General features: G+C 45.1%; 1 protein-coding gene across 1 annotated transcript in view; it reads right to left on the bottom strand.

The window, feature by feature from the left end:
- SLC24A3 (solute carrier family 24 member 3) overlaps positions 1–21,902 on the bottom strand; it is a gene marked incomplete at both ends in the record, with an annotated part of 130,183 nt that overhangs the window by 42,228 nt on the left and 66,053 nt on the right. The window contains one exon of the mRNA XM_079532954.1: positions 7,316–7,392. Within this exon, the coding sequence (XP_079389080.1) occupies positions 7,316–7,392 (77 nt within the window). The remainder of the gene's footprint in view (positions 1–7,315; positions 7,393–21,902) is intronic.

The following is a 21,902-nucleotide window of genomic DNA, read 5'->3' as shown; positions in this document are numbered from 1 at the left end:
TAGCCAAGTTCTCCTGAAGTGAGACAGAAAACAGACCAAAAAAAACAAAAAAGAAAGAAAGAAAAAAGCACGCACTCAGATCAAGTCCTTTCAGCATCTGCCTCAACATGGGGTGCACACAGCCTTCGTCTCCTCTGTGCCTTTACCATCTTTTCAGTTCACCCAAACCTACTATATCTACACAGAACGCACCAGGCACCTTCAGCTTGGACTGACATCAGGTGCAAGATGTTCTCCAAAACTCAAGGAAGTCTTTCTGATGGTTGTTAAACAAGCACTCCAGTAACTGACATGAAGAGTGGGTTTGCACCATCTCAAATGCAAAGACAAGAACAAGAAAAGCATACTGCATACCCACAACCATACACAGATATGAAAGCTACTACTGCCTGTCATTCTACTGATTCTTAGAGTGCACCATCACAAGCCAGAAGAGTGGCAATGGAATTTCCTTTTCTCTATTCCTGCTTATACATCAGCACGCTCGGATATAAGAGAAAGGGTAGCAAGTGGACAGAACTCAACAAGGAGTGGAAAAGTGAATGTGAAGAAACTGGACCATGCCTTCCCTCACCTTTATGAAGGTGAACACCAGTGCTGCTGTGCCTGCTGAAAGCCCTGAACCAAAGCCTGCTAGGTCAGGAAGACGACTGCGGGTTACTTCAGCAAATTTTACACCAGGCTGACAGAACAGATCATACCGACTTACAGGCCTGAACGTTTATCTTTAATGATGTAATTGTTGTCACAATCTGGGTTCTGGCTGGGAGTCTTACTTAATTTATCTGGCTTGAGTTAAGTACAGTACAAAGAGTTCAAATCCACGGAATATCTGCTTAGAAAACAACTTGGTTCATGAGCTAAAAGGCTGGCAACTGCCCTTGGCAAGTGAACAGATGAGGACAATAACTGCTACTTCCTTGAAAGTGTCTTTTTTGTTTTGTTTGTTTGTTTTTACACAAACCAAACAAAGTACAGTTTGGGCCAGCAGGAACACGTCAAAAAGATTAAATTTTATATCAAGTCAGACTGGTAAAGATAGAACACAGACATCACTCTAGGCTATTTTACGTGGTAAGAAGGAAGAGAACCAGCAACAGGGCAGGCCAGTCTGTTCCATATATCCAACGTGGGCAAAAGCAGGCAGTGTGACTTTAAGACTTTGCAGCCAATTCGGTGGTTGAAGCTTCCAAGTTCAGCTGTGGCTGTTACTGCACCAAGCATCACTTAACTGCGTCCAGCTAAACAGAAGACACAAAAGCCTTTAAACAGGCAACCTACTGAAAAGATGCCTTTTCCCCTCAATAGGACAAGGGGAAATGGTTTCAAACTAAAACAGGATTGGATGCAAGGAAGAAGTTTCTTATGCTAACAGAAATCAGGCAGTGGCAGGTTGCACAGAGAGGCAGTGGATGCCCCAGCCCTGCAGACAGCCAAGGTCAGGCTGGACGGGGCTCTGAGCTCTGATGGAGCTGAGGGTGGCTCTATGCACTGCAGAGGGGTTGGAATGGACGGCCTTTGAAGGTCCCTTCCAACTCAGGTGGTTCTATGACACTTACCCTCCCTAGGAGTCTGCTTTAAAATTAAGACAATACAAGGTCCCCGTATTAGAATTTTGCAACTATTAGATTAAGCACCACCTGACAACTGGTTTTTAAGCAATGCTTCTGACAAACATCAGAAAATTAATTGCAATCTCTGTAGATTACTCATATTATTCACAGTATGTGATCTGCTGCTCAGGACTTCTACGTTTATCACTACTGTTTGTCCAGCACCTCTTTGAATTTCTTGTGCCAGCCTCCATCCTGGCATTAGAACAAGACAGAAACCCAATCTTCATGTGCCTGGGGACACGTAGGCAGCCTGAAAGCAAGCCCAAAGGGGCCACTGAGAGTAAGGAAGTTGTAATGACACAACTGAGTAGATGCTTGGAGAACCTTCCTCCAAGTTAGAAGAGCTTTTTTGGGGATAGACTGAAGGTGCCTATCAGAAGATTTAGATTGAGACCCTCAGGATGAGGAGGGATGAGTGCACTTTCCTGACTCCTCCCAGCAGTTAAACCATGTCAAGGGAAAGAGGATGAACTGCAGAATCACGCAATGGCTTATGTTGGAAGAGAACTGAAACCCAGCCCCAACCCCTGCCATGGGCTGGCTGCCCCCCACCAGCTCAGGCTGCCTGGGGCCCATCCAACCTGGCCTTAAGCACCTCCAGGGATGGGGCACCATAGCTCTCTGGACAGCAGTGACAGGGTCTCACTGACCCCTAAAATAGACCCTGCCTGCTTCATGTCTCATCCACTCAGCTCCCACCTGAGCCCCTGGTAACTGCAAGCTCTGTCAGCCACATGCCAAGTCATCTTCCAGCCAAAGGACAGAGCAATGCTAGCCTCATTCTCTAACCAGGCAGCTGGGATCCCACATACCAGCTCAACTTTACAGCCAGCACCAGCAGCCACTGCCCTACTATTGTGATTCCCTCTGTGCTACATATAATGGGTTCTGAAAAGGGTGAATTTCCAGCCCAGAGCAGCATTAAGTCAAAGGAGAGCTGAATGCATTTTCCTGACGCGGCACAGAACTGGCAGTACCAAGCGCAGGACCCACACCTACAAGTCTCAGATGCACGCCTACTTTTCTATTCACAAGTCCCTTTTCAGCAGTTAAAGATGCCACAACTGAGAGCTACTCATCTCTACAATTTCATTTTGGGAAATCTGCTTTGTATCATGTTACCCTTTATGAAATAACCAGGACAGCTTATAGAGACATGACCTATATAAAGAGCTATTCTGCATCCTGTATTTTCTAGCAGCTTGTCTGTAAGAAAAAAAAATAATTAGTGCCTACACATAATTCTTGTTCACATTTTTCCTATAATCTAACGATCAAGCTGAATTTAGGATCAATCTAGCCACAGATCTAGAGATTACTCTGAAATGGATTACTCAATCTTGCTAAAAGATGTGTGTCTAACAGAAAGTGCTGTAAGCAGACTGTGACTTCTTGCAGCTCATGTTCCCCAGAAACATCAGTTGCTTGGATGAGCTGAGCATTACTTTGGTTTTCCATAACTCCACCAACAGGTCCTGCATTTCCCTGGGAAAGAATGCATAGGGTATGGTCCTCCCAAGAAGCTCATTTAATTAGATAATTTTACATGAAATTGGTTCGTCAATCTGACCCGCCTCACTTCTGAATCAACAACTCAACATAAGTGACGCACACATCACCTCAAACCACAGTGCACCACTGAAAGCACTGCAACTAAGCACAGGGCTTTCCTTAATTCTGACTGCATTCTGAAAGCCACCTAGAAGTCCAGCTATGTGTAAACACTTCTATATCACACAGAATGAATAAAACAAGCATGTTAGGAATACTGCAATAACAAGGCTTCCACGACACACAAATCCTCCCTCTCCTGTGGCAGCACACATCTCACAGATGGATGAAATGATCTGCCTGCTGGCTTGCAGAGGTAATGGGTGCCTATTGCTGAGTGTCTATATGGGACAACCTCTGCCAAAACAACCTCAAAAAAAAGTAAAATGCTACGAGAACACCTAGAAATCCACAACCCTTTGGGAACAATGTCAAGACTGCCAATGAAGGTCTCAAGTGCTGGGAAGCTCCTGGATCACAGACTTTATACTTAATGCTTTAGTAGTGCCAGACCCTGGCTCCTTCTCAACCTAACACCTCAAATCAGTGATTTAGCAGGGATGTCACCATTCCTGATATCTCTCCCTCTTCTCAGAAACGACATGAGAATAATTAATAGCAGTAAAGCAATCAGTTGATGAGCTACAAAGAACTTTCCAAGGGAAAATTAACCGTTATAGCTCCAAGCCTGCAATATATCTTCAGTGGCCCACTTTGCATTTGAGCTGAAGTGCTTTCAGCTCAGGCATTTCTGCTGACTAAAACTATTGCTGAACTGTTCCTGCCCAGTTTCTCTTAGGCTTTTAAATTGTTTCAGGGATTACTATCATCTTTGTGAAGGTCATGTTAAGTAATTCACCACAGCCTCACTGTGGGATCTGATGGAGTGTGTTTCCATTTTCACTGTCATTAAACAGTAGGGAGAAGATGTTTTGGGAATCCATTGAAAGGCTCCCACTTGCATCACCCCAAACGCACACGGTTTGATAGTGACAGGACAAGGGGGAATGGCTTTAAACTAAAAGAGGAAAGATCTAGGTTATTTAGGAGGTTAATTCTTTACTCAGAGGTTAGTGAGGCCATGGCTCTGCTGTGGGTGCCCCATCCCTGGAGGTGCCCAAGGCCAGGTTGGATGGGCCCCAGGCAGCCTGAGCCGGTGGGGGGCAGCCAGCCCATGGCAGGGGTTGGGGGGCTTTGAAGTCCCTCCCACCCCAAGGCATCCTGTGATTCTGTGACTGTGAATTTCCCATTTCAGAGCATTTGCCCTCTGGTTTCTGATAAACAAGCTCTACCTTGATGTGTTTCAGAAATTAACATGAAAGTGGTAGCAAAGGAGAGACGGGGGAAAGAGAACAAGATTTTACCAAAATGAATAAAAAGAGTTCAGCATAAAGTCCCTTTGATTCTACAGCCCTGTCTCCTCAAACCTGCAGAGAATACTGACTCTGTGTCTATACCTTTTCCTACAACGTGCATTTCCATGTATGCTCTAATTTTATCAGACACTCGGTAACTGAAATGCTGGAGGGGAAAATCAGAATTAGAGGTTGATCACCTCCAATACAGTGACGACTCCTTTCAATTGAGACTGAAGCAGCAGGTTGCTTAAAGCTGACAGTTGTTTTGTTACTAACAGTCAGTTCTCTCTTGGACAACAGGTTACAGTTACTCTCTCTGCCCAGAAAGGTGGTGGTTCCCCATTCCTGCACACAGCCAAGGTCAGGCTGGACAGAACTGTGAGCACTGCTGGAGCTGCGGGTGTCCCTGTGCACTGCAGGGGGTTGGAATGGATGGCCTTTAGGGTTCCCTTCCAACTCTAGGGATTCTATGATTCTATTCCGATTGGCTCAGAGTGGAAAGACACTGAGAACGCCTTAGTAAATGCCTTTCATTTTCTTTCTGAAGTAGGCAGTTCATCTTCAATTTTCCGTCCTCAAAAATCTGCTTTGATATGTGTTAAAGTATGTTCAGCTTATTCAAAACTGACGAGAAAAAAAAGCAACCAAAAGCAAAACCAAGAAAACCTCCAACAAAATAAAACACCAAAATTGTGGGAAAATATCTTGAGAGTAATTATGAAGCCCCAAATAATAACGTGAAGTAGAGTGGAAAACAGCCCAACATACAGTTTACACAGCCATCCTTATGAGAACACTGTGCAATTTCACTGTTACTAATAGTGAAAAAATATAGTCCACGTTTTGCCTTTTGTAAGCACACATGGAGACAAGGATTCCACTGAGATGAAGAATGACCGTAGCAACTCCTATTTTCAATGGTCTCATTCTAAACTTATTCCTGTAGCTCAAGAGATTTTTCTTAAAAATAGCTTTTGTGTTGAAATCTAAGAAACACGAGTTTACAAGGTAGCAGCACGCTGTTATAATCATCACGTTCTGCAGAGTGGCTGCACAAGAGCTGTTTTTCATATACAGAGCTGAATTGAACTACACGCAGTTAAACTCTTCCTTAAAAACTCTCCTAGCACTTTCTGTATCACCCACAGTGGAGGTACAAGGGGACAAACTTTCCAAGACTGCGTTATGTGGTTTACACATTTGCTGTATGGATCAGGAGCAATTGATACAGATGCTTGAATTGGGGATCAAGAGCAACCTTTCCCAGTCAGAACACAAAAACTCTCTGTTTGTGGCAATAAGAACAAGAGAGACAAACTGTCAGCATCCAGTTTGCAAACAAACAGTGCAGGACAACAGGCAGGAGAAACCCAACCTGGAGCCATTATCCTCTATCTCTAGTGGGGAAGCTGAAGATCCTCTGAAGATGTTTATCTTTCCACTAACAGCAGAGCAGCTCAGGGTGACTTGTATTAGAGGGCATAACTTTGAGAGATGGTTTTTCTGGATTTTTAGGAGTATTCCTGCTAAAAAATCCAGCTCAGGTTCAGGATTCATTTTTCAAAACATCTCAAAGCTAAATGCTCCCACAGAATCTTGGAAACCTTTGGCTTGCCAAAGTCAATAGTGATGTTACTCAATAATTTACTGGAGCCATTCAGCTGAAATAAAATCATAACAGAGCACTCGCATTACATGATGCAATACAATCTCATTTACACTTTAAAAGAAGTAATGAAGGCACATAGCTAATGATAAAGCAAGTATTTTCTTTGCTGCTTAAGAAGGCATTCTCCCCCTTGCCAAGTACCAAGTTGGCAGCACTTCTGAAATTGACATGAAAAAAAATTGTCTTCATCTACCCAACAGAAGTTGAAAAATGGGTTTGGAGGGGAAGTGCTTCCTTCTGTGTTGTTACTGCAGCTCCATGCTTGGTCTTGTAACAGTCTAGGGGACTAATTGACTGCACTTACATTTAAATTTATCTCCACTACCCTGAATGCTGACCTTGCCAAGCACCCCTTCTACACTGCCTTGTTCGAGGCAGAGATCACACAACTCCAAGCCAAAAACTGCATGGCTTTCTGACAATTGAGAGTTTAAAAACAGCATCTATTATAATCTTCCTGGCACGTTTCTGAACTTTGAGGCTCAACACTTTCTAGAATTCCCCAACGAATCCAGGACCACTGTGCAGCTGGTAAATGCAGAGTTACGACCTCTTCTTTAATGCGTTCGGGAAGAAAAGCTCACTTCAGCAACTTAAATAGCTGGGGAATTCTGGAGATCCAAGTGAGAGACTGACTAGAACATTTTCTAGTTGGATTACAGTATGACTCAAGCACCACTTAGACATTTCTTCTACAGGCACCATTCCTGTCAGGATAAACAAGAACCTTTGCAGCACCCATCCAGGCCCACCAAGCCAGGTTGACCAGGCTGGCATTTTGGTCTCACCGCTCTTTGAGATGATGGCTACTTCTCTCTCAGTGCTGGGGGAATCCTTGGCCCTTTGAGTCTTAAACTGGAAAAAAAACCAACCCAACTTTCTGGCTCTTGTATATTATGATTGAGGGGTTTTTTTTGGCCTGTTGTGTAACTTACCACGCATTAACATTATACTCAAATTAGTCACTAAAACTCACTCTCAGTCATGACTGAGAACAGAAGGGGAACGTCTGCATGCAAGAGCAGAAAACCCTGTGGGTAGGAAGCAGTATCAACTGTCAGTGAACATACTGAATCCAGTCCAAACTGATAGGAAAAGAAACACAGCGTCACAAAACTTACACAAATGACATGCAGGATGACAGCTCCATGCCTCCTGTCCTCGTTCGTGAAGATGTCATTGGGGAATTCATGGAGAGCTGCAAAAAAGAGAGAAAAAAAAAAGCCCAGATGCTTAACCACGTACTCAAAACTGCCAAGTCTTCTGGTAAGTTACACAGTGCAAAAACACCAGAGCATTCCGTGGGGTGGCAGCCCTACAACAACCACCCTGTGGGCCCCATGCAGCAGCTCTTTGTTCCACTGATGTGTCAGCTCAGCTTAACTTGTCCTCTGTCAATCAGACGTCTTGCCTTATTGTGCAATTTGCTTCCGTAGCAACTGTGAGCTGTGTACCCAAAGACATCTTGGAGAGAGCAGATAAACCCCATGGACACACATCACTCCTCCAGAAAAGTCCAAGGGGAAACAGCATATTCATGCAGATGCCATCAGATCACTCCCAGAAAGCATTTCTAGCTTATGGTTTTGTACCTGGAAATGGATGGTATGGTTAAAAGCAGAGGGCAGGTGCTAGAAATACTCCAAATAAATCTCAGAGAGTCTCCTACTAACACAGCACTGATCTGCATCCACAGCTACAGTGGGGCTCTGTGCCTCAGCCTTACTCCTCCCCTGCTTTTACCTTAATGATGATACATATAATGTCCTGCTGCATTGCTAAGAAATGGGGCTGGCTCTCTGATCCCTCACAAAATAAGTGTAGAGAGTTGCAATTAGCACTGCGGGAAAGCAGCACCTGTCTCATCTGAATGCATGCTGGCTTGATTCCTTCCCCCTCATCTGCACACACAAAATGCTTACTTTGAAGAGGCTGCCCGCAGCTGCCGATGCTTGGAGGCACACTATGACAGAAGTCATTTCCTCTGCAGGCACAAAGGGGACATCATGTGCCATTTAAGCCCATACTCTGCTTTTCCTGTCAATGCAGTCCCGAAGGACAGTTCGTTTTGCTCCTCTCTACAGCTATGTTTCCCATGCTGTAAGGCCAAAGCCTTCCCTCTGACTCTTCTCCTCTTGACTTCCCAGCACTGAGTCCTCCAGCCGATCCCTGGAATTACTGAATGCTCTCCACATGAGCAACAATGTTCTCCCAGTGCTGTTCCCAGCAGCACACACTTGGCAGCAAACTCCCTTTGAGCGTTCTAACTTTTTTTCCCAGCCTGGGTGCCTCTTATTGCCCTCATTGGGTGAACAATGCCAAGATGCTGGTATTTCCCTTATAGTTCCCAGGATGACTTGCTGTATTAGATAATCAGCTAAGGCCTGAAAGAGGATGAAATCCAAGACAGCAGCAGACAGTGAGCATCACGTACAAAAGAACCGTTTCCCCTTACCCACTTTTTAGCTTTACAAATCATTTGTGCATTTCAGATCAAAACGAATCTTTCTTCCACCTTCAAATTTCACTCTGATTCCTCAGAGAGGTCCTCGACGTGAACAAGACCTTTGATGTACAGCAGCAGAGATGCAAGGAGGTTTTCACAAAGGCATGTCAGATATTTAGAAAAAAAGCAAGCGTGCCAAATCCTTTGGGTCAAGAGGGAAGGCTTAGGATTACCGTGGAGTCCTGTGAGCTGTAACCCTGCATACCTGGATGGGGAATGGTCAGTCAGAGACCTCCTGAAGCACAGAGCAACACGCCTGAAGTGTCAGAAGCGTGTTTGCTGTGGAGCTGCTATGCTCTACACCATAATAACCAGTTTGACTTCCCATTTTCTTCACATACTCCTGTGCTCAACCAAAGATGATCACTCAGCTTGTCTAAGGCTGACAAGCCCCAGGTCCTCGCCCCAGCTGCAGACCCCCATAATACAACAGCTACGTTCCACGTGTGCAAGAATGGTGTTCAAAGACTCCCATGGCACAGCCTGCACACGTTCCCAACAGCAGTTTTTTCCCTGCAGCAAACTCAAAGGGAAAGTCATTATTGTCCTGAATGAAGGACAGAAGTGTTCACTCTGCAGTTATGCAGTAGGATTCAGGCAGGATCCGTGCTCTAATTAGCTTCCGAAAGAGCATCTGTTGGCAGAAGTGAACCATGAAGAAACTTCATACAGAAACAATTATTTCAAATAACAATATGATAGAGCAGAAGAGAAAAAGAAACAACACAACTCAAATCAGATGCTGCTTCCTTCTCTCAGAATCAGCAGATCCTGCATCCAACCTCATTATTCCCACCATAAACTGGAGCTAACTTTGCTGAGAACAGGAGGTTCACCACGCTTCTCTGCAACCCCACTACCAAGATTCAAGAGCTTGGAATGGTCCAGAAGAAGACCCTCTACTATCTGTTGGTGATACCAAGCATGGCAATCTAAATGCAAAACCCATCTTCTGTAATCCTTGTCTTTAGCAGTCAGCACATCAGAACTGACCTGTACACACTGTTGCTTATGCTTCTCACTAGGCATCCTCTTAACAACAGCCCACCTTGCCAGGGGACACAGTCCATTACTATGGTGGAAAATCAACTATACAGGCCCTCTGCTCCTGCCTGAGCAGGCAAAACATGCCTCAATCTGTGCAGATACAGTAAGCAGCCTCCTACAAGCCTATCCAACGCTGTGAGCTGACCAGGCTCATACAATCAGAAGACTCACAAAAGTATTGTCATCATATGGGACCCTGAACATCACTGAAAGTGAACAAAGATCCCATTCTACTAGCATTCCTGCACAGAAATGGGCTGAAGGTAAAAATGAATGGTGTTCCTACTTATGCAATCCTGCTGGAGCAGGCCTTGCAGAATGTTAGAATGATGTTTTAAAACCAGCACTTTGGGCTCACGATCAGTGAAGAGCTTGACAACACATGAGGTATTAGAAAACTTAAATGAAAGACCTTGAGATGGATAACCCAGTGCTTTAGGCACGCTACTTGGGTTTCTCCACTTAGGATACAGATGAAGGGAACTAAAAAAGATACTAAGCTACAAACTGGCACCATGAACGATCCCTGCCCCTGTTGCTCTTGAACCTGGAAATCACATGGTAGAATGGCCATGGGAGGTACAAGTAGGACCAAAGCAGTGCAGCCTCCTTGCTCCTTGGGGAGTGTTCTTAGAAAAGGGAGGTTCTGAAACTCCCCAGGTGCTCAGTACTCAGCCCACTTAAAATACTTGTTGATTTTTATTGCGCGAAGAACTCTTCAATGGAACAGAACTGTAACCATGAATGGACAGCCAACCTTCAGTGAAATTAATGCCAAAACAATGGATGAAGTCTGAATGCTGAATTACGCATCATCTCATTGCCCGATGGACTGTCACAGTGCATGGAACAGTGCAGACTGGCTCTCACCTTTAACGGTGAGAGTAAGATGCCAGGTGCCATACTATCTTGAATGGAAATGGAACTGATATGTTGGTACTCAAGAGCTGGTCTAAGAATATTAACTTATCCAAATCCTTGAATAAGGGTCCTAATAAGTCTTCTGTGCACTTGATACTATGGGGTTCTTTGTGTGTTTGTGGTCGATATGGCTGGTTGTGCTCACCCTTTAACTGGGCTGGACAGTGTACTTGGAGATGGCCCCATATACCCAGCGTAACACACTCCAAACTACCACAAACACCAACTAACTGGCAAATCTTCCTCACCAAACACTGATACAAATGAACTGCTCTATGGTCATTCTATGCCATAGCCATCCTCCCCCCACAAACTGCAGTCATCAAGCACCTGCATTAGCTAATCACACTGCAGCAGCACTAAGTTTAACACAATAAACTATTGGGCTGATTAACCAGGAATCAGAAGAAACAGGACAAATTGTTCTGCAGAATGGCATGCCATTAGACATATTGACTGCTGCCCAAGGGATTGCCAGTGTGCAATCATTACCACTGACTGCTGGGCACGTATTCCTCATGTTTCCAGAAACGTAACTCATGTGATGATACAGATGAAGATCCAAATGACTCAATTTGAGCAACTAACAAATGATCGTGTCAATATCTAGTTAGCCTCCGTACCCTGATAGGAGAGAAAGTGGTTGTACAGTCAGTATTCTTGGGTTCTGCCTTATCTGCCCTATTAATTGCTGCTCACTCTATTGCCTATGTGGGATTTGGATGCAGTGCACACCAGCTATCTTCAAATGAGCTATGTCTCAGTTCAAGCCACGAAGTGGTGGAGCATGCAGCAAAACACAGATCCTCCCTAAAGGAGGCTCGCAGTTCGCTCTGGCTTTCTCACTGGGTTTAAGTGCACTAGAGTCATAAAGTCTTGGAAACGACAGACTAACAAGCATCCAGGAAAACCAATGTCCCACTATGCTAATCCAGAAAACAGCTCAGCGATTTAATTTGTTCAGTGTACCCTCATTAAGAGCTATATCTTTTTGTTAGGTTTGCAATTCTCGTTCCAAAGTCAAGTAATGGGTATAACAGTTGAAAAGAGCATGCAATATAATTGGATAACCTTTGTTGCAAAGTTGTTGCAAGTCATTTAAAGATAAATTACTTTCATTTACCCAAATGCTTTATTACATTTCTGGCTGTTAATTGGATTATAAAGCACTTAAAGACAGTCTGCCAATTAGGTTGCAGGCATGGCTTTTGGTAATAAACTGCAAAGCAAGTGCAAGGAGGATGTTCTGGCATTCGGAGTGTTTCTCAGTAATTCCCATTTGAATTGCTCAATAAAAGCTAAAATAACAGTTTTCTTCTAATGGTCACTTCCACACGTTCAGTCTTGAGCTGGAAAAACCAAGCTGCTTTTTCCTGGCTTTCACATCATTATCATGAGTAAAGCTTCAGCAATTGGAATTTAATTAGCAATTCCATAGATGATTAAATGGAAAAAGAACGCAGCTAACTCTCACAGCTCCGCCGCCTACTAAGCAGTAACTGAGCAAGGAGCTACATCAGGTTTGCTACAGACCCAAACAAGTGGTTTTGTTCAGGAAACCATTTGCCAAACCATAAGACACTGCAAAGGAAACACGGGGGAGCGTTTTCAGCCACACACAGAACGGTTTGCTAACACATGCACATGCTTCTCTTCCTCCTGCAGCTGCTGAGAATTTTGTCTCTCAGTAGACAGAGTCAAAAATCCAGCCCCTTCATCAGGAGTCTGCACTTGTTCAAGGAGAATGAAGTGCACCTAAGGTAAAAGCCTGCAGGAAAAAAGAAAGGTGTAAAAATAGGCTGATAGCTCCGGGAAGGAGACAGGGAATCCTAGTCATCCCTTCTGAGCACAGCAGCAACATTCTCACTCAGGTTCAGGTTCCAACCCTATGCTGTAATGAAATGTACCTCCTTAGCTGAGAAAACGGCACGTGTTCATTGCTCCGAGACATTGTCTGAACACAAATGTTCTTAGTGGCTTAGACTTGAATGCGTGCAATTACAAAATAATGTATGCCAATTTGGAATCTGCCGCATTTTTATGAGATGCATCAGGTGCAGATGAGTACAGATAAGAGGAGAGCTCTGCAAAACACTGGAGCTCCTTTCTGAAAAGAAACAGAGGGTGCCTCTGCAACCCCACTCTAACAACAGCTGCCCTATTTAGGTAGTATAGAAGCTCATAGCTCGTTATTTTGCCTAAAAGAGCGCTCAGCTTTTATACAGAACACGGGCAGATTTTGCCAGGCTTATTTTGATTGCACCAGATAAAAACAAAACCAGTTCTGTCAATGAAACCAAACCAAAAATGTCTGCATTACTGACCCTGCAGGCTTTGCAGGCATTTGGCAAACTGCATGAGAGCAAGGGCTTCAAACTCAGCACTTCCACCGCTGTGTCCTGTTTGGTCACAGGGTACGATGCCATAAGTTGTGCTCTTTGGCACTGGATGGGGATCTAGAGGAGCAGAGGATGATCAGATTGGCAGCAGCTGCCATGCAGCAACATGAGAGCTGGGGACACAGCCCCCATCACAGCGCACCCAAGCACAAAGCAGCAGCAGACCCACAAGGATATTGCCCTACCTGCTCCCCCTCTAGACTGGGAGGAAGACTGTGTATCCAGGCTTGATGGGGTGGAAGTTATTTTAGACATAATAGAACGAGCTGGAATACACTCTTGTCTTTTTATTCTAAATCAGTGCACACTTCATTAGAACTGGGACCCTATTCAGCCTTGGCATTAGCTGACTTACAAAACGCTCCGCATTTCCACTCTGTTCAGAGGATTTGCTGGCACAATACAGGTTGTGCCTGTCAAGCTGAGCTTCTTCAAGGCAGCTCACATGCTGTGCCAGGACAGATGCAGAGAGTAAATGCTGCTGTGTTCTCCTGTTGGGTATCAGCAGGAAGTTAGCCCTTCAAAAGTCTTTTCCATTCAACTCCTTTCCCTCACCTATCTGATGTTTTCAGCCCTGAAGTGTCTTTCAGTGATGCTCCCAAAGCAATGGGAAGGGAATGTGATGCCCAGAGATGGGTTTCCATTGAAATGGCTCTACTGAAGGAAGTTCCTATCCTAACAGGCTGCCCAGAGAGCCATGGGCACCCCAGCCCTGGAGGGGCCCAGCTTGGATGGGACCCAGCCTGATCTGCTAGAGGGCAACCAGCCCATGGCAGGGATTGGAACTGGATGAGCTTTGAGGACTCTTCCAACCCAAGCCATTCTACAATTCTACGTTTCTATCTCTCTGTAGCACAGGTTCCATATCACAGTGAACCACTCCTGCTTTAAGAAAGAAGGAGTTGCTAGCAGGAATACTGCCAGGGCAGCTGAGATCAGGTAGATGGAATGGGATGCGGCCATTCAAGAGGGATGAGGAGCGCGTGGAAAAGTAACCTGCTATGGGTTTCCTCAAGGAAATCCTACTTCTGTCAGCTTTCACTTCAATGTCTATTTGTGTCTATTTGAATGAGATTTAAAAAAAAGAAGATGAAGTGGAAGATGGATTTTTTTGGCTTGTTTCTTAAGGAAAAACTCATCCAGATCAATATATCAGAAAGCTGCAGCATACACTTATTTTTTAATACTCTATACTGCTGGCCAGGAACAGAGAAACTCTTGGGAAATCTGCCACAGCTTTCACAGAAGCAGCACAAACAAGGATGATCAGTCCAGGCAATCAATTAGCAAAAAAACTCTCAGAAATTCAAAACCGCAGTTCCTTTTTTTCACTTTGTCCCCACAAATGTTTCATGGCCAAAGGCAAGTCACATCAGTGCTAAGCACTGCAAACTCTAAGCAGCCTAGCCTTTATCACTGTGTGGGTTTCCAGGATAATTACTGTGTCCTGCTTGGCTCCTTCTCTCTGAAGAGCTCTTCCCAGGTGGCTCCATGTCCCATCATGGAAAAGAAGATAAGGCTCCAGAGAGTCACTGCTCAAAACAATTATGAGTGGGCTAGACTAGAGCCAGGACTTAGATACTCAACTTCAGTGTTTTGGGACTACTGCTATTCACACTGGAGAAGCAGATGCAACGAGAGGCTTACTGTTGTCACCACTTACTGACCAAAACCAAGCTGCTGATATAATAGAGGTATACCCACCACATAAGCCATGTAACACCCCTATGGGCAATGGCATATTTGAAGTATTGTGACACTTCACCAGGGTTGGCTCTTAGCAAGCACTGTGTGTTCAAATAGTGTTCTCTGTATCTTTGCAGTAATGAATGCTAATTGCCCTAAATTAAACATTTATGATGGATGTTCATGCAGCAATGAGGTTAAGCATGCATCCACTTCCTTTGGTTACTGCATGCTCTTTTGCTTGCACAGAGGAACAGAGGGCTTATGCCTAACACAAAGGATGCTGGGGGCACACACAGAACAAAAGAACATTTAAATCTTTCCAGGGTGGCTCTTCAGCAGCGCTCAGCACAGAGCTGGAGAGTCACAAAAGAGAGCCTTGCTGCAAATCTGTGCCACTGAGTCCATCACAGTGACCGAAAGCTGAGAGCCTTTCTGCAGCACGCCTGTGGGATGCTGGGTCACCTTGAAAGCCAAAGGGAATAAAGGAGGAGGTGCACAGTCACCCTGCCCACCTAGAAACACATGCTGATTTACATCAGGGTATCTCCAAGAGGAACGTGCTGCTTGTTTGTTCCACGTGCACATACATCACTATCACAAGTAATTACTACTTGTAGAAGGAAATGCACAGAGGCATTGGTTATAGATCTTACTGAGGTAAGCACAGCTGGCCTTGGACCAAGGTATCTCCCTTGACAAATGCAACACTTACACAAAATTATACATTATCAGATACACTTTGGTCAGAAATAACGAGCACAAGGAAGGTTCTTAGCAAAAGCACAGCAAGAAAAGAACAAATCTCTACTAGTTCCCATTCTCAAATGAACTGCTAGAAATTCCTGATAACTTACTGGCCTAACTAGGGCTATTCTGGACTTAATGGGCTTGTTTTGAACGCAAATAATTCTTTCTGTAGCTTTGTTTTGGGAAACCAAAGTTTATGTAGGTTGCTCCAAAAGTAATGCCTCCTTTGTTTCCATGGAAACTAGAGCATACAAAGGGCACAAGGACACTGACAGAGCACATTCTCAGCTATAAAGCACTATTTTTCAACACAGAATCACAGGATCACCAAGGTTGGAAAAGACCTCCAAGACCATGCAGCCCAACTATCACTGATATTTCCCAACTAAATCATGTCCCTCTGTACAACGTCTACACGTGTCTTCAACACCTCCAGGGGCAGTATGCTGTGGCACGCAGCATGGATGACAACCTGAAGAAAACAATTTGCCTCTCAGTGATGCTCATGATCTGCAGATGCTCCGCTATAAAGGGCTCTGCAAGGGAACCTGTACTGCATGCTCAAGGGACAACAGTGCCAGAGGATGGGTTGATGCTGGAGGCTGTGATTAAGGAAAAAGGAAGTTCAGAGCAGATAAAGTTCGCCTCTGTGTAAGTAATAAATATTGGTCTGGATATACTTCAGCATGGTCCATTGCAAGCTCTGAATTACTGACTGAACTGGTGATGTTACAGGCTGCCCAGCGAGGTGGTGGAGTCACCTCTCTTGAGGTATTCAAGAAAAGGGTAGATATTGCAAAGTGACATGGCCTAGACCACGTGCTGATGGCTGGACTAGATGATCTATTGATCACTGCAACCATAATGATTCCATGGCTTCAGTTTTGCCTATTTATTCCCGTGTCTTCTACCAAAATCTCCTGTTTAAGCAGGAAAGACAAAGAGAGAAAAGGAAACTCTCCCAGCTGTCTGCCTGCTACTTTTTTTTAGTGGTTACTGAGTGCTAAAGTCTCAGCCTCGTCCTTCCTCATTTGCATCCCAGCAGGAGACAGAAGATGAGGCCTCATCAGGTTCCTCTCCGTCCAACTCTCAGTTTGTCCAGGCTTTACTTAACAGCAGCACAGCCCTCTGTTGTGCATCAGCCACTCCTCCCAGCTTTGTATCACCAGCAAACTTGCTGAGGGTGGACTCTATCCCTTCATTCAGATCGCTGATGAAGATACTGAACAACACCTCGAACAACGTTGGCTGTATGGCCCAGATCCCAGCACCCACCCCAGCCCAGCAGCCCACGCTGCTCACACCAGCTGCCCATACAGCCCCAGGCAGAGACACCAGGCCTCCCCCATCCACAGCTCCTCCAGTGCACCCTCAGCACAGCGCCTTCCACCTCAGTGCCCTCCAACACCACCTGCACCTTAGACACAGCTTTGTCCCAGGGAATCAGGGTTGCATGTGGGTTTGAAATAGAGGGGATGCTTCTCCACGATTCAGAACCTCAACTGCCCGCTGTTCACAACATCCTTCCACTATGGCTCCTTGTCACTCCAGACAAGTAGAGGATGGCTGCCTGCCTTGCATTTCACCCAGCCTTCACTCTCCAGGGGCTGCCCAGTGCAGCTGCACAGCTGCCACACACTCCACTGTCCCCATGCTGTCACTGCAGGGATTTGAAGCCCACAAATGAATTTCAGCATTTAAACTGTCTGGGCGCATCTGCGCAGCAACTCTAATACTCTTTAAGCTCCCTCAAATTTCTAAATGCTTAAAGCTATTACAATCTCTTTGTTATTTTACGTTAGGCATCCCATTAACTATTTTCTTACTTTGATGTAATCAGTGTTTTACATTATGTGGAGATTAATTCTGGGCAATGAAGCCAAATGGCCTGTCCTTTGTACAGATGGGTCAGCTTAGAGGAACCCGGTGTGTGAGGCACAACAGCCCCATCTCAGTGCAAGAGCCACTGTTTTCTCTTGTGCTGGGCTTCACGTTGTGCATGACCACCCCAGATCACCAGTAGAGCCCAGCACCTGGAGTCCAAACCATGGATTTGAGTACCACGAGGTGATGTGTTTCAGCAGTGGTGACAACAGCAGTGGGTCACCTCCACTGATACAGATTTGTACAAGCATGGCATGCAGGCTCTCGCTCATCACTGGTGAAAATGCACAGCTATTGGTGTTGCCTGTGCTGAAAAAATAGTATTTTGTAGCTGAAAATTTGCTCTATCAAGTAGTGTTATTGTGCTCTTTGTATCTGTTGCAGTTTCCGTGGAAATAAATAGGAAGTGTTACTTTTGGAGCATGATGTGCAGCAGTTCCTCAAAGGTGATAGTCTGCCTTCATCCACCCACCTCTCATCTCTCTGCTTCTCTGCCTCCACTCCACGTGCTCTTTGAGGTATAAGTTACACTGGTGCAGAAGGTAATTTATTCACCGTGGTGCCAGCGGTTTGAGTGTACTCCATCTGCCTCTGAACCTGCTCCTCTGCAGAGTAAGCATCTGCAAGGTTGATGCACGAGATCACCTCGCAGAAGAACCTTTTATAGGTGCTTCTTTCTGTTCTGGCTACTTTCTAAGCCACCACAAAGCACAGGATGAAAGACCGTGTGTTTCTCTAAGCGTAGGACCCCGACGTTTATTAACATTTCTCCTTGAAGTTTACATTCCAGACACATAAGCTATCTGCTCCCTTCCCCCTCTCAGTCAAAACAGAAGCAGAGCTATCATCTCATTTTTCCATCTCAACACTATCATCGGCAAGGTACTTACGTGCTTAGGCTGGCTCATTTCAAATAAAGATGTTTAGCAAACCAGAGGGAGTTACACTCTTCAGACATCCATCTTTCTGCTTTTTGCGTATAAAACTGGGACTGAATTTCCAATCCGAGATGGCAAAGTGAAAATGATGAACGTAACTAATATACCTATACGAGGGAAATTAGAGCAATCCTTTACTCTGATGGATTAATGCATGTGCATTAAAAGGAAATTCTTGGGGATGTAAACAAGCAGCATTCACTTGAATGGAAAAGATGATTGCTGCAATCTATCCCGCACCCCATGCCCAGCATCAGCAACACTGCTGAAGCAAACGATCACTGACATCAGAAAAAGAAATCCTATCTGAAGAGGACCGGATTCCCATAAACACATTCACTAACCTGTGAACAGGCATTTTTGTGGTGTCCATTTGCGTGTGTACCCCCCAAGAGAAGATTTGCACACACTGCAGAGAAGCTTGCAGCCTAAGTCTTTTTGGAGAAGCAGGCAAGAAAGGATTTCCAGGTCAAAGCAACCAGCACAGGTCCCACAGGTTCCTACCGTGCTTTCACACCTGCTGGCTGTTGTTTTGCTTTGTTTTCACAGATACCTGAAGGAATTAAGAACACTCTGCAAATCAGAACAATGTGTAAAACAGGGCTAACACAAGCTGGTGCCACTTCAAGACAGAACAAACTCTGCCTATGCACAGTATCAACCCTACCTACATCAAAAAGAGCATGCTCACTGGTTCCCTTCAGATTTCATCCCATCTTTTTTAGCCTGTCTCCAGTTTATGTGATGTTTGAATACCAGCCTGCTCTTCCACACATACCAATGGCCCTCAGAACTCCACACCACCAGCAGGTCTCAGCACTAATGCTGGAGGACCATTTAATCCCATTCTTCAGCCACCACACTGTGAAGTTCATCACACCCAACTCAACTTGGAGACTTTAAGTTCCCTAATTACTCCGCCACTACTTTCTATACTTCAGGCTGAGATTTGGCCATTTCTCTTCACATTAAGTGCATTAATCACGTACTTGCCAATGGCCATTTTTGCAAAGACTGATATGCATGCTGTCCCAAGCAGCTCAAAGGATCACTTTCTAAAAACGGTCTCCCATTTACAGAGATCAAGCAAATCCCTGAAGCTTCCCAACCGCAGCCGTAAGGTTGCTTCTACACTGCTTCTGGTGAGATGAAACCAGGCTTGTTGCAGGGACAAGCAACCACATCTCATTTTCGGCTGTACAATCTGAGCGGTCATCACGTGAACACCACTGAAAACACGTGGACATCTCCAGCAATGGCACACCATACCCTGAGCTGGCTAAAAACCAGAGATGATCCCAGACAGCGCAAGATGCAGTGAGCTACATTCATCCTCTGCTGATGGGAACTGGCACGGTTCTGCCTGAGCTAATGGCACTCAGCAACTAGCACTGAGGATCTCTGACTGATTCAGTGGTGTGCTACAGACAGCAGCAGAAAATCTGTCATGATACTTCTTTGAAATGGAACACTGAGACCAGCAATAGTGAACCTCCTGGCACTCCAGCACAGCCTAAATAGAAGGATGCTTTGTTCCCTATGTCTCAACTTGAATGCCATAGGGATAGGCTCAAGAAACTTCTGTCTGCTTTCACTTATCTGCATAGTGCTGTTCTTCAATCTTAATCTCATTTTGTCTAGAAGAGCACCTTTGTTAGAGCAGCTCTGTGCTGTTTAAGAGGACTCGGCCAGGCAGGATGACCCATCAGAGCCCAGCTCCTTAGGAAACCCACCATCGGCTTCACTTCAGCTGCCATGACTGCTCCCTGTCCCACAGAACAGCTGGAGCACACCGGGCTCTGCACTGCACTTTCCCCTGCTGTTTCACTTAGAGGCTTCACCTTTGGTCATCACTTTGTTCTACCAGGTTTCTACGCAGAAGAGACACGTAGGACTTTGGTGTTTGGCCACTGGATACCTCTACTTACTGCCTGATGAACTCACTCAGCTGGAGGAGCAGCAGAAAACCTTCAACCCAGCTAGCTGACGCGTGAGGGCACAGTAATGCTGTGATGGGTGCATTCACCTCCGTGCACGCGTTCATGCGTGCGTACCAGTTCACTGCTGACAACGAAATATGAAATGACATGTTTCATTTAGCTGTCTATAAAAAGGTCTTACAGAGGCTACATACGTATATGTATTTATCTGTAGATATATCCCCAATACTACACCCATCTTTATCTGTCCTACCCAGAGGAGCCTTAGGATAAAGCAGGACCAACCCACTTAGTTTTATACAATAATTATCAGGGAAAAGTGAACAAGCATCACATGCAGGTGAAGCAAAGCACACGGCAGGGTCTTCTGCAGGTACGTGCTTTGCTTTATAGGGACAGACAGGCTTAGAGCTTAATCTCCAGCATGAAAATCATATCAGTCAATGCCACCATAATAACCATACATCAGAAAGACAACACTGGCTTTAAATAGGTACCAGCATTGCAGAAGACAAGGCACTTCCAGAACTCCATCTCCGAAGGGCCTTTTATCTCTCTCAGAAACTGAAAGCCCCTAAATATAGGACTACTATTAAAAATTCATGAGCTCCAGCAGCTATTTATCAAAGCCATGGAAATAGGATATTTCCATGATGGTGAATGGCTTGACAGTCATTACTAATAAGCAAACACGCACTTTATTACCATTTTAGAACGGAAAATTGCTAACGAAGTTCAAGGAACAGAGCGTTATCACAAGGAGTTAGCATTAGCTTTTGCTACAAAACACGCATTATTTCTGCCATCTGGACGCCTCACGCTTATCAGTTCACAAATGATGATAGCCATGCCAGCCTCGCAGAGATCTGAGCACTGCTTTGCAGAGCTGAGTATCACTGGGCACTCCTCTCCGCCACCCAGGCACCACTTGGAGCAACACACCTTCTACAGACTCCCTAAAAGCTTTTCCCAGAGGACAGCCATGCAGCAGGTGGGGAAAGATTGCCACAGAGTCACCGTTTCTCAACGGCAGAACCCACTGCAAATATGCAGCACCATTCTGCTGATTGCACAGTAGCAAACAAGCAGGGAATGGGTGCATGCTTCAGTCTCACGGCAGGTGACAGCGCTGCTCAGGATGCTGCCTTTGTTAGCAAAGGCAGCTCCTTTTACCCCCATTTGCAGTCTCCTACTGCAATAGCTTCATCTGAAAGGCTTAATCAGAAAACAGCCTTTCTTTCCACACAGAAGAGGTAAAAGAACAGCTCCTTTCTCTGTGCTTTCTTAGTTCTTTTGTCTCTTCAATACACAAACTTCTATAGACTTTCCATGCCGATGTGGAAGAAACATCAGTGCCTACATACAGCTCAGTAAGACCACGAAGTCCCACACTGGCTGAGGTTGGCCAGCACCCCGGGAGATGGGCAAATCCAAGCTCAAAGGATGGAGATGCCACCACCTCTCTGCAACGTACCAAAGGAAGTACTTTGTCAAAGGTTGATGTTAGAAGCAAAAGAACACTTTTCAGCCTTCTTCTGTCCATCCTAGCAAAATGGGAAAAGCCAAACACATCTCGCTGCTTGTTTTTAAGTCTGAAGAAGAAACAAAGGGAAACTCCCTCCTTGTTCATAAATTAT

The sequence above is a fragment of the Tetrao urogallus genome (assembly GCF_951394365.1).
Source record: "Tetrao urogallus genome assembly, chromosome: 2".
NCBI classification, from domain to species: Eukaryota; Metazoa; Chordata; class Aves; order Galliformes; family Phasianidae; genus Tetrao; species Tetrao urogallus.
The sequence above is the reverse complement of the archived record's forward strand: the minus strand, read 5'-3'. Positions and strand labels throughout refer to the sequence as shown.